The sequence below is a fragment of the Rhincodon typus genome, chromosome 6 (assembly GCF_021869965.1).
Source record: "Rhincodon typus isolate 14 chromosome 6, sRhiTyp1.1, whole genome shotgun sequence".
Taxonomy (NCBI): domain Eukaryota; kingdom Metazoa; phylum Chordata; class Chondrichthyes; order Orectolobiformes; family Rhincodontidae; genus Rhincodon; species Rhincodon typus.
Window position 1 is genome coordinate 96,682,653 of NC_063337.1, and position 12,494 is coordinate 96,695,146.

Below are 12,494 nucleotides of genomic sequence, written 5' to 3' on the forward strand. Positions count from 1 at the left end.
ATTGGATTACAAAGTAGTCGCGATTCAATGTTGTACCTGATTTGAATAATTATGAATTAAAATTTGCATTAATGATGTTGAATGTACTCCTGGGTTTGCAAGGCCACCTATCCATCAAACATGAATTACATAATTTCCTCTTTCAGCCAAATGTATCAAATTTGTGTGAACTAATGGTAAATGATGAGATATTTAATGTCATGGATGAGCTCCCAACAGAAACCGAGTTCAGCTAAGCCGTAGTGATATAATAAATTAGGTTGGAACAAATTGAACAGCTAAGTCCCCCATTGAATAAAATTTACAGATACTAAAGGAATTATATTTTATATTAGAGCAATGCAGCATGTTTAAATCAAACCTTTTATTTTCAGAAGCTTAGATATTTTTATGTGTTGTATGGAGGGTTAAATCTGTAAACATGTGAAACTTGACCTACTGTTCTGGGAACACATTGACTTCCAATTTAATTGTTACATGTTTGGGAGTGCCTGAACAATACGTTCTGGACAACTAGATCTGTTGCCATAAGATTAAATGAGGCACTCTTCATCAGATTTTGACAGTCAGTTAAATTTCCAGCTAGACCGTTGGGTTTTGAAAGGCTGGAGAATTCTGGCAGCTAAGAGGAGATTAGATCTCCTGGCTACAGCAATTAAATTCTTTTTAAAGCATGATCTTCTAATACCATCACAACCTTCCCATCACATTCTGATATTGCTCAAACTTTCTTTCTCCTCTTCCTTACTTCAGGGTTCTGAGTCACCCAACTTCTTCTTCCAAACTAACCAGGTACTAAGTGGGAAAGCGAGTGATAAATTGCTATTGATTAAATCTGGCATGTTCTCTGCAGTCTGAGCATTTTTGGAGGGCACATATCGTTCCTTCATCACCGCCCCAGCCCCAACACATAAAGAATTGGGGCCTTTGCATTCACAAGAAACGCTAACTGCTCTTTTCTGTAGTATAAGGCAGATGGTTATTTTTGACCGGTGCAGACTCAATGGGCTGCAGGGCCTTTTATTGTGCTGTAGACCTCTATGACTCTATGATGACTGTTCATGTCAGGTTAGAAGCAATTAGTAAGCAGAGAGAAAGTGTGCCCACATTTCTGTCCTTTACGAACACATAATAGAAGTTTCAATTGATATCAGAGAAAATGTTGGCCTATTAAATACTAAAATATGTTTTTAACATATAAAGGATATTTAATTGTGCACTCCTGATATCGAACAGTGCTCAACAGAATCACATAGTGGGGATAGTGAGAGGAGATTGTTCACAGCATGTCCAATATTCCTTGCCCATTAACAATAAAGGGTGGGAAACCACAGATTACATGCAGACCACTTCCCACAATGCAAGCCCGTGGCAAGATGCTCAGGAAGGTATTAGAAAATTGATCATTTTCATATGCTTTCCTTTAAGTGCTTTTAAATTGACTTGCTTGACCTGGTACGAGCTTTTATGGAACAGCACCGCAATGTGATTGTCTAGAAAACTCAAATATTTGAATAGACAGCAACATTTATCCCAGCCCTAAAGACTGTCTATTCCTGCTGCTTCTACTAGATTGATGTCAAAAGGCCACATTGGGTTCACATACCCTCCTTTTAACATATGTACTTTAATGGGCAGCCAGTAACTGGTCAAATACTGGCAGTACTTCTCAACTTATGCATTAACTACACAGTGATTAAATGATGCAGTATATGCAGAGCTATGCAGAGCACTGAGATCGGAAACGTTTCTATATGGTAGAGGATTATTAAATGCTGATACATACTCTAAACCACACCAGGCTAATAATTTGCCTGGCAGGAATGTTGAAGCCACAAGGGAGTAGCATTGTGCTGTTCAGCATTGCTTCATATACAACTGGCGATACATCATCCTGCGAATTAGCTGCAGAAAAAAAAATCACAATTAGTAAGCATGAAGAAATGAGTATAAAACAAAATTGGGAGTGGTGAGAATGTAATTTGCTCAGCTTATTAAATAATGAATCCAAAATCTGAAAGACAAGGGAAGTGATTCTCTCCAAATACTTCAGTCTCTGGTGAGCTTATGATGTACTTATCTTAAGCTGCAGGCTCTGTTCGACTCCTGTTCAGCACAAGACACCTTGGCAAAAAATTTCAAGTGGTTACTTGGAGTGGCCACCTCAAGGAACAGCAAAATTGGATTGGCAGTAAATTGTTACTTGATAAACTGGCTGCACAATATTTGGAAAACTAGCACTTCGATTAATGATGTCTCTGAATAGCAATCAGCTGACCAGAAGAAATAAGTTATTGCTGAACATATGAGGTACTGTCTCTGAGTGTGTCATTTACAACTAAAGCTATGTTCAGTTTTCACTGTACTTTTCTTCCTGAAAGCTTGAAGCCGGTTTTTGAGACACTTTGTTAGAATTCCCGAACATATCATCAATGTACGTGACAATCATACTTTGAGGGCTTCAACTGAGGAGCGTGCAGCATCCCTATTATCTTTCAGGATGTATCAGGAAAAGGTAGGTGTGTGGTCATAGGCATCTTGCTAGACGATCCCTTCAGAGTGCAGACGAATGGGAAGAATGTAAGGCAAAATAGCGCAGCTCCAGTTGCTGTAGAAGAAAGGACAAGACAAGGTGGTGTCTTGCCCCTGTTGAGTACAACCAAATGTTCTGCTCTGGATCTCCCCATTCAGGACATCCAGTGCCAAGTCTCTGCATCTATGCATGTTTTCTGTCAGTTCCCAAGCCATTTAAGATAGCTATGTGTTTTAGCCACTGCACTTCATGAAGGTGGAGACTACAAATCTACTTCTTCTTTTTCTTCAGACCAGCAAAGAGCCCCAAAACAACTTAAAAGAGTGACGAAAGGCATCATAAAAGGAAACTTCAAAATCAGTAAGAAGAAATTTTATCATTACATAAAGGCAAAGCAGGTGTTCAGGAACAATGTTGGCCCACTAAAGACTGAAAGAGAGGATGTTGTTCTTGACTATGAGGAAATGGCGGACGTGTTGAATAATTACTTTGCCTCAGTATTTACAGTAGAAAAATAGGATAGCTGGCCAGACGTCCAGAGGAAATTAATAATGGATCAAGAACAGGGATTGAACAAAATTAACATAAGTAAATCAATAATGAGACAATTAATGAATTAAAAAGTCAAAATTATCAAACTTGTCAAAAAATCAAAATTAAAAAATCCCTGAGACCTGACTGCTTCCATCCGAGGGTGTTAAAGGAAACGGTGGAGCACACTATAGTTGCCCTAATGAAATCTTTTAAAGTTCTCTAGATAGTGGAGTCATCTGTCTGAATTCGAAAATTGGACATGTCATTCTGCTTTTTACAGAAGGGTGAAAGAGGAAAACCAAAGGAATTACTGTTTAGCCTAACATTGGTGGTGGGGATATTGTTGGAGTCTATAATCAAGGATTGGTTAACTGAACAGCTTGAAATTGTTCAGGTGATCAGGGAGAGTCAGCGTGCATTAATTGTCATGCTTGACAAACCTCTTTGAATTTGTTGTAGAAGTGACTAAGTTAGTGTTCAGGGAAATGTCAATGAATGTTGCTTATATGGACTTGTGGAATGCATTTGATAAAAAGCCCCACTCAAGAGACTATTAAACCTGGTAGAATCCCATGGAATTGAGAGTAAATCACTATTATGGCTGTGAAACTGGTTGTGGGGAGGGCAACAGAAAATAGGTAGAAAATGGATACGTACACAAATTGGGAGATTATGACAAATGGTGTCCACAAGCATCTGTGCTACGGCCTCAGTTATTCCCATTATTTTTAATGACTTGAATAATTGTGTCAAAATTCATATCCATATTGGCTGATGACGGGTGGTATTATAAACAGCATAGATGATAGTATAAAATTACAAAGGGATATTGAAAGATTAAGTGAATGGACAAAATTGTGGCAGATGGAGTTCAGTGGAACCAAGTATGAGGTTATCCATTTTGGACTAATAAAGGGTAGTTGAGGGTACTTTCTAGATGTTATGAGGGTAAATACAGTAGGTGGCCAAAAGGACTTAGGGTTTCAGGTGCATAGATCTATAAAATGTCATGAAAAGGTGCAGAAAATAATCAAGGAAGCTAATGGAATTCTGAACAAAAACAGAACCTGCTGGAAAAGCTCAGCAGGTCTGGCAGCATCTGTAAAGAAAAAATCACAGTTAATGTTTCGGGTCAGGTGACCCTTCCAGTTCTGAGGAAGGGTCAGCGGTCCTGAAACGTTAACTGTGATGTTTTTTTTCACAGATGCTGCCAGACCTGCTGAGCTTTTCCAGCAACTTCTGATTTTGTTCCTGACTTACAGCATCTGCAGTTCTTTCAGTTTTTAATGGAATTCTGACCTTGACACCGAGAGGACTGGAATACAAGAATGCAGAAATTATACTGCAGTTATACAAAACCCGAGTTAGAATAGAATAGAATAGAAATTAATTGTCAAGTATACTTGTACATGAAAAATACATTGAAAATTTTTGTAATTAGTCCTACCACGGTGCCTACATCAATTACAGGAGCCATACAAAATAATTTTTAAAAAGTAAAAATAGGACAAAGTTCATCATAATTCAGTTAATGGCTCCTGGGCTCGGGCAAAATCGATTAAGTAATGATGGAATACTGCGAAAACGCATCTAAGACAGGATTTCCACACAGGGCCACTGGAATACTGGGTCAGAAGCCTCCACCAAAGAAGACTGCCATGCTGAGCAGAGAACTCCACTCCTGGACGAGACCACTTGCTGGGCCACTGGAATACCTGGACGCCAAAGATGAAGAAGAGCTCCACATGGGGACAAGGCCTCTACACCGGGAAAAGACTGCCATACCAGGCGACTGTCACACTGGGCCAAAACCACCTTTCTCCTCCTTCAGGGACCCGGGCCTAGCTGCGGACCTGGAGCCTCACCCTAGCCTGTGAGTCCAGGCCTGGGACTCAGCCTGGGACCTGCTCCGCAGTTGCTAGGAGACCCCAGGCTTGGGTGGACCGCATCTGCTCGTCCTGCCTTTGTTGCTGCTCCTGCTGGAGGCCTCCTCCAGGCTTAAAAGAAAAGAAAACAAATTAAAAAGAAAGAAAAAGAGCAAAAGTGAAAAAAAGAATGAAAAGGTAAAGGGAGCGGAGGAGCCCCAGGTTCAACCCCCTACTCTGCTGCCATATTGAAAGTGAACAGATCTGAGCAGCATGCCTTAAGAAGGATATATTGGCCTTGGATGGAGTACAATGTAGTTTTACAAGAATGATACCCATACTTCAGGGATTAAGTTCCTAGGAAAGATAATACATATTAGAATTTAGAAGGTTAAGGGTTAATCTGATCAATGTCTTCAAGATATTAACAGGAAAAGGCAAGGTAGATAAAAATTCTGAAGAAGGATCTAGGCCCGAAACGTCAGCTTTCCTGCTCCTCTGATGCTGCTTGACCTGCTGTGTTCATCCAGCTCTACACCTTGTTATCGTAGATAAAAATAATCTATTTTCATGGGTGAGAGATTCTAGGACAAGGGGGCATAGCCTAAAAATTAGGGCCAGGCTATCCTGGAGAGATGCTAGGAAACACTTCTACATACAAGGATTGGCAGGTGTTAGAAACTGTCTTCCACAACTGGCAGTAGATGCAGGATCAGTTGTTAATTTTAAATCTGAGATAACTCTCTTTTTGATAAGCAAAGGTATTTAAGAATAAGGGCCAAGGCAGGTATCTGGAATTAGGCTACTGATCAGCCGTGACCTCATTGAATGGTGGAGCAGACTCGAGCGGCTGAATGATTTACTCCTGTTCCTGTATTCCTAAGCCCTCTGTCTGAAGGCAGATTTGACCTACAATGTCACAGACCCACGTTGGGTAGAACAAGAATGTAAGTGCAGAATCCATCCCGGCCAGAACAGAGATCGTATCCAATTTGATACAATCTGATCTACACTGGCTGACCACCAACTGAGCCTATCAGATCCCAGAGAATCCGAGTTGCAGTGTAGTACCAGAGCCATAGATAGTGATGGTAGGAGCTCATATTTATTTTCATCATATCACTGACTCGGATTCTCTTCCACTTACTGCTTGCCAGTACCACATTTTGAAAGGATTTGCAAACCGATACTCAACCAGTTCAGCCGTGTTCTGAACGCACCTCTTTTGGCCATCATGTCCTGCTGTGAGACATGAACTCAGAGGCAGAGTTATTGCATATTGTGTCACAAGACCGAGAGGCTGCATATAAAAAAATATTTCTAAGTGGCACTTAAAGTTGTAAACTTGCAGCTTTGCAATACAGTTTTAATTATTGCACTTTTCATTGAAAGAAGACATCAAGTTTTCCTACTTTTTCTCAACAATGAACTCTGGACCTTTTCCTTTCTAATTCCAGTTTGAATTATTTTATATCTTTTCCTAATGACTTTTGTGCGTCACCACAGAGAATTATTGTTCTTCCGATGTTGTGTATTTGCACCCAATGATGAACTGATTGGATGTTGCCCCAGTTAGTCATCTCTTTTGTCTTATCTACCCATATTCAAACCCAGCTACTCACTTGCACAGAAAAATCATTGACTGTGGGAAATGGGCCAAGTGGCTTCTTTTGTGCATATTGACTCTACACTTCATTTTGTAACATCAAAAGATTTTCTGTGACATTGTCTCTCTAAGCATAACAAAGCTTTACCAGTATTTTACTTCCTTACTTTGTACGTACTAGTAAAATCCTTTTGACATTTGCTATGATCAGACACATCAGAGCCCAGAATGAAACATGAGTTCATAGATTTTTATTTTATTTGCTTCAGTTAATTAAAATGGTGGTTAGCCACTAAGATATTCATACAAGACTGCAGATTTTAATTGACAACTGAACAGAAATTTATGACAAAAAGAAATTTTAAGAAGAACAAGCTAATGAAGTCAATTAGGATGATCTCACAGGACACAGCAAAACAAAATTTGAGCCTGCTTCTCGACACGGAATCACAGAATTATTTCAGTGCAGAAGGAAGCTATTCAGTCCATTATGCCTGTACCATATCTATTATCTTTTGTCAATCTCCTGCGTTTCCCCCATAGCCCTGCACATTATTACTATCCAAATAACCATCCAATGCTGTCTTGAATGCTTCACTTGTACCCACTTGTACTCAATGACCCTGTAAATAAAGGTAAGGACACTATTATTTATTAACTGGCCTCTCCATCTGTCTTACTAACTTCAATGATCTGTGCACACATACACCCAATTCACACTACACCTACACCCCCTTTGGAATTGCATGCCCTATCTTATACTGTCTTTCAACGTTCTTCTGATCAACACCTCACACTTCGCTGCATTGAATCTCATTTGTCACCTACTTGCTCACGCTGCCAACTTGTCAATCTCCTTTTGGGGTTTCATACTATTCTCCTTCACAATTTACAATTCTTCCAAATTTAATGTCATCTGCAACCTTGGAAATTGTCCCCTGCCCACCAACGTCCAGATTATTAATGTACATCAGGAAAAGCAAGGAACCCGATACCGAATCCTGGGCTAAACAAGATGTACTGCAACAATTAGTGAAACCACTTTCAACAGTACTTTCTAAGCCTGTGACCCCTACTGCCTAGGGCAAGGACAGCAGCTGCATGAGGATAGCCCCATGTTAAAGTTTCCCTCCAAGTCACATACCATCCTGACTTGGAAATAGATCACCATTCCTTTATGTGTTGTTTGTTCAAAATCCCACAACTCTCTCCCGATGAGCATTTGTGGGAATACCTCCACAACATGAACTATAGTGGCTTATAAGAGTTTACTAAGCAATTTATAAAGTTTGTTAAGACTTTCTCCAACCTGAAAAATATCCAATGACCATTACTTTGTTTTTTATCATGTAGCCAATTTTGCATCCACATCGCCACTATGTTTATAACATGATCTACAATTTTCCTCACAAGTTTGTTCCTCACAAGTTTGCCCATGACGGAGACTCAAGTTCAGAGAAGTTATGCCCCTATTCCAACTTTTTAGGATTCTTTTGATCTGGCACATTACAATTTCTTTGCCATGGATTGTGGAAATAATTCAATGAGTTCTTTTCAAACCAGCTTAAGTGAACCTTTCCACATGTCAAAGAAGCTAAACTTTTCACTTCTCATAACCTGCAGATTTCTAACCAAACTCTCCTGGTTTGGAAGTTTCACAAACTAACTCCTTCTGCTCAGATAACTGGTTCCCTGAATTGCTCTAAAGTCTTTCTTAGGTTAGAATCTATACTTGCTTTTGAACACAGCTTTTGAATTGAAGTTAATGAAACCTGTTCAGTTCTACATTTGTCTCATCTGAAAACAAAACTGATGGCCTTAAAAGTTTAAAAATCAAAAGAACTGTAGATGCTGTAAATCAGAAACTAAAACAGAAACTGCTGGCAGCATCTGTGAGGAGAAATCAGAGTTAACATTTCAGTTCCACAGAACTGAAGAAAGGTCACCCGATCCAAATCATTAACTCTGATTTCTCTCCACAGATGTATACAGACCTGCTGAGCTTTTCCAGCAATTTCTGGTTTTGGGCCTTAACAGTTTACTCTGTTGTAAATCTAACTGCATAAACATCTTTCCATTAACACCACAGGGGTCTGCAATCATCTACTGTATGCCAAATGTTGGTTTTAAGGAATACTCTCTAACCTTGTTTTCTTTCCTAAGGGAAAGCACCTCATAGAAGGTCCCAACACTCAGCTTTCTCTGTTTTGAAATCTAACTACAAAGTATCTTCATTACATATTGTTTACTACCATTTGATGAATATAATATTGCTCTTATTTACATGGTAAGAATGCAAATGGGAAAATAAACTCCCAATGGAGAGAGCTGAAAACTTAATTATTATTGACAACTGCTCACATTACTAAACATTACTATTTCAACTTTCAATATTAATTATTGATTTACTTCTTCACTCAACAGAAGCTATAAGTGAAGTAGACTGTTTCAACAAATTGAGTAATCCATCTATTAGAATTTAAAGTCGATCATTTTTCTGTGATCCAGTTTTCATCAGCTAAATTTGGACAAAATGGACCAGTTGACATAACATTTGCGTAAAATAAGAGGTGAAGGACATCACACACATGCAGTAGCTGACTTTCTATATATTTGAATTAATGGACAGTTCCATTGTGAATTTCTGCCAGTTCCTGACTTCTTACTTCTGACTTTGTTGCTGTCTTGTATGTTTCTTTCAAAAATGAAAACCTGATATTCACAGCACATTTTACCAGCTATAGTACCAAGTTAGTATTGTGGTACAATATGTTGATATATTAGCTAATTATTTATGAAAAATGGGTGCTAATTACAGTTGCAGCCTTATCATAAAATGTCAGTTTTTAAAAAAAATGTTCTTGCAATGTGGCATTACCGACAAAGGCTGGCAATTATTACCAATCTCTAATTGACCTCATGAAAGTGGAGGTGATTAGTCTTTATAAACCACTTCAATTCATTTTGCGCTGGTATTCCCACGAATACTCGCAGGGAGAGAGTAGTGGGATTTTGAGTCAACAGCAAATAAAGGGAGGGTAACATATTTCTGAGTCAAGGTGGTATGTGATTTGGAGGGAAACTGGAACATGGGGCTATCCTCATGTAACTGAAAAGTTCACTTAAGCTGGTTTGGAAAGAACTCGTTGAATTATTTCCATAGTCCATGACAAAGAAACTGTAATGTGCCAGTTAGTAGGGGGCCACAGGCTTAGAAAGTACTGCTGAGGGAGGTTTCACTAATTGTCGCAGTGCATCTTGCATTGTTATCATGAAATACTGGTGGACAGGTTTTGGCAAGTCAGGAGGTGAGTAATTGCCCCAAAATTTCAAGCCCCTGCCCTGCCTTGTATTCTAAATCTTGGTCAAGCTAACAGGAATAGGGCTGATCAGAAATCAGTGAGGCCAAATAAAATGCCAAGGGCCTATTAAGCATGCAGTTCTGACATGTTTCCTGTGGTCCTTCTTCTGTACGAGTCCCTTCAAGCCTAAGTGATCTGATGTGAATTAAAATATCTATCTTCACTCCACCTGTCAATCTGTGCTGCCTTACATAGACTAACTACTCCACCTTCTTGCCTTTTAGGGGTCTCTGTTGCTCCCTCTGTTGATTGAGTTATTGCTGAAACAAGTTTGTCGGCTTCCTCATCCGTATTACCTGGACATTCATTCTTGCTGGATGTGACATCCTTCATTGTCTTTGGTGATTCTTCTTTGTAAGATGAAGATATCAGATATTTTGTTTCAACTTATCACTTCCACATCACCTCAGCAATTAATGTCTGACTTGAATTGTCATAAACAGTTGCTAACTGCACTTAGTTGCAAATGTCACAATTTAGTTGCAGATGCTTCCATTATACGTCCATTCTATACATCCTCTCGAGAGGTGCAGGCGATATAGTTGTTGCCTCTTTGCTGGTTACAATTGGAATATGAATTCTCTTAAGTTTGATTTCAGCCAAACCACTGAAGTTACCTTTTTGATGATATGAGCATTTTCTTCACTTGACGGAACTGCCTTTAGGTGATTCTACTTTTTGTTTAGGTTCTGATATGAGCTTACAGAGCCTGGCAAAATTTTCTTCAAACTTTTCCTTGTAAGTTGCGGTCAACATAAGCTCTTCCACTCAGAAGTGAAAATTCTTTGTTGTGAAATATATACAAAGTTTCTAGTAATTGGTGTCCCCATGTTGGAGAGTTGTGTGTAGTGTACTTTGACATTAAGTGTAATGCCCCTTAGACAATGTAATTGAATTTCTGTTTGCTATGAGAAGCACTTGTCAACAGAGATTTGTTGTCCAATAAAATTGCGTGACTTGCTCTCATGTCTAATTTGACATTCTGATGTCTAACAAATTTGATTAAATATTTCATAGAGCTATGTAGGTGAGGGTAGTGCAGTTGATCTGGTTTTTATGGACTTCAGCCAGGCTTTTGACAAGGTCTTGCATGGCAGACTGGTTAAGAAGATAAGAGCCCATGAGATCCACAGGTGTTTGGGAAATTGGATCCAACATTTGCAGGAAGCACAAGCTGATATTTGAAGGATGTTTCTGTTACCAGAAGCCTGTGTCCAGTAGCATACTAGAGGTTCAGTGCTGCTGAACAGTGCAAAATGAAATTTCATCCTGAAAACTCAGAGGATGCATTTTGGAAGGATTAACAAGGTAATGGAGTACACACTGAATAGTAGGACCCTAGGAAGTACAAGGGATCAGAGGGACCTTGATGTGCATGTCTACGGATCATTGAAGACAGGAGGACACGTGGATAAGCATTAAGAAGGCATGTGGGATACTTGCCTTTATTAGTCAAGGCATTGCATATAAGAGCAAGGGGTCATGATGGAGCCGTATGTAACATTTGTTAGGCCACAGCTTATGTGTGCAGCATTGGTTGCTTCACTATTGGAATGATGTGATCTCAGTTGAGACAGTGCAGAGGAGATTCACCTGGATGTTGCCTGGGCTGGAGCTATTTAGCTATGAAGACTACACAGGCTGGTATCATTTCCTTTCAAGCAGAAAAGGTTGAAACAGGACCTGATTGAGGTGTATGAAGTTATGAAGGGCATAGATAGTGTAGATAGGGAGAAGCTTGTCCTCTTAGTAGAGGGGCATTGTTTTAAGGCAAGGAGCAGGATATATGGAGGGAGTTTTGAGGATGGTGAGTATCTGGAACTTACTTCCTAAAAGGGTGGTAGAAGTAGGAACTCTCAAGACATTTAAGAGCTATTTAGATTGGCACTTGAAACATCATAACGTATGAAGCTGGATATTGGCATTAAAATTGATAGACATTTGATAACCAGCATGGAAGCGATGGGCCAAAGGGCCTTTTTCCACATTGTATAGACTATAGACTCTGTGACATTTGTGACATACACATTGACGTAAGCCTGCATGTTGAAATGTTTGATCTGGGTCAATGATTTCCGTTGAGGAAACTGCGGGTTTACCTTCTAGTGAAGGCGTTTTACCTCACTGTTTAATGTTTGTTTGGGTAGTTCTCTGGTCTTTTGCTTTTCTGTGGCTGTGTCCTTCTTTGGCACACGTTCTGAAAAAGACCTACTTTCTTACTAGAGCCACATTCAGCTTTAAAAGATGGGCACCATTCTTGCTTATGAGGAGACAAAATTCATCATTTTCTCCAATATGCCTATTCAGTTTTCAGCCAACCAAGGAAGTCAGAACCGTTATCTCAAACAAAATGATTTACAGGGCAGAAGTGATCCACTCATTGCTATAGGCTTCAGAGACTTGGACAAGACACAGCAGACACCTCAAAACACTTCCCCTAGTAATATGATGGCAAGAAAGGTGTTCAAATGTCAATGCCTCCAAATTGTTGTAAGATAACAAGGTGTAGAGCTGGATGAACACAACAGGCCAAGCAGCATCAGAGGAGCAGGAAGGCTGACGTTTCGGGTCTGGACCCTTCTTCAGAAAATCAG

The 12,494-nt window shown here is 39.5% G+C and overlaps 1 protein-coding gene across 1 annotated transcript in view; it reads right to left on the reverse strand.

Moving 5' to 3' along the window:
• The window catches only part of si:ch1073-15f19.2 (T-cell surface protein tactile), a 94,833-nt gene that overhangs the window by 37,933 nt on the left and 44,406 nt on the right, over positions 1-12,494 (reverse strand). The window contains exon 3 of the mRNA XM_048598133.1: positions 1,787-1,905. Within this exon, the coding sequence (XP_048454090.1) occupies positions 1,787-1,905 (119 nt within the window). The remainder of the gene's footprint in view (positions 1-1,786; positions 1,906-12,494) is intronic.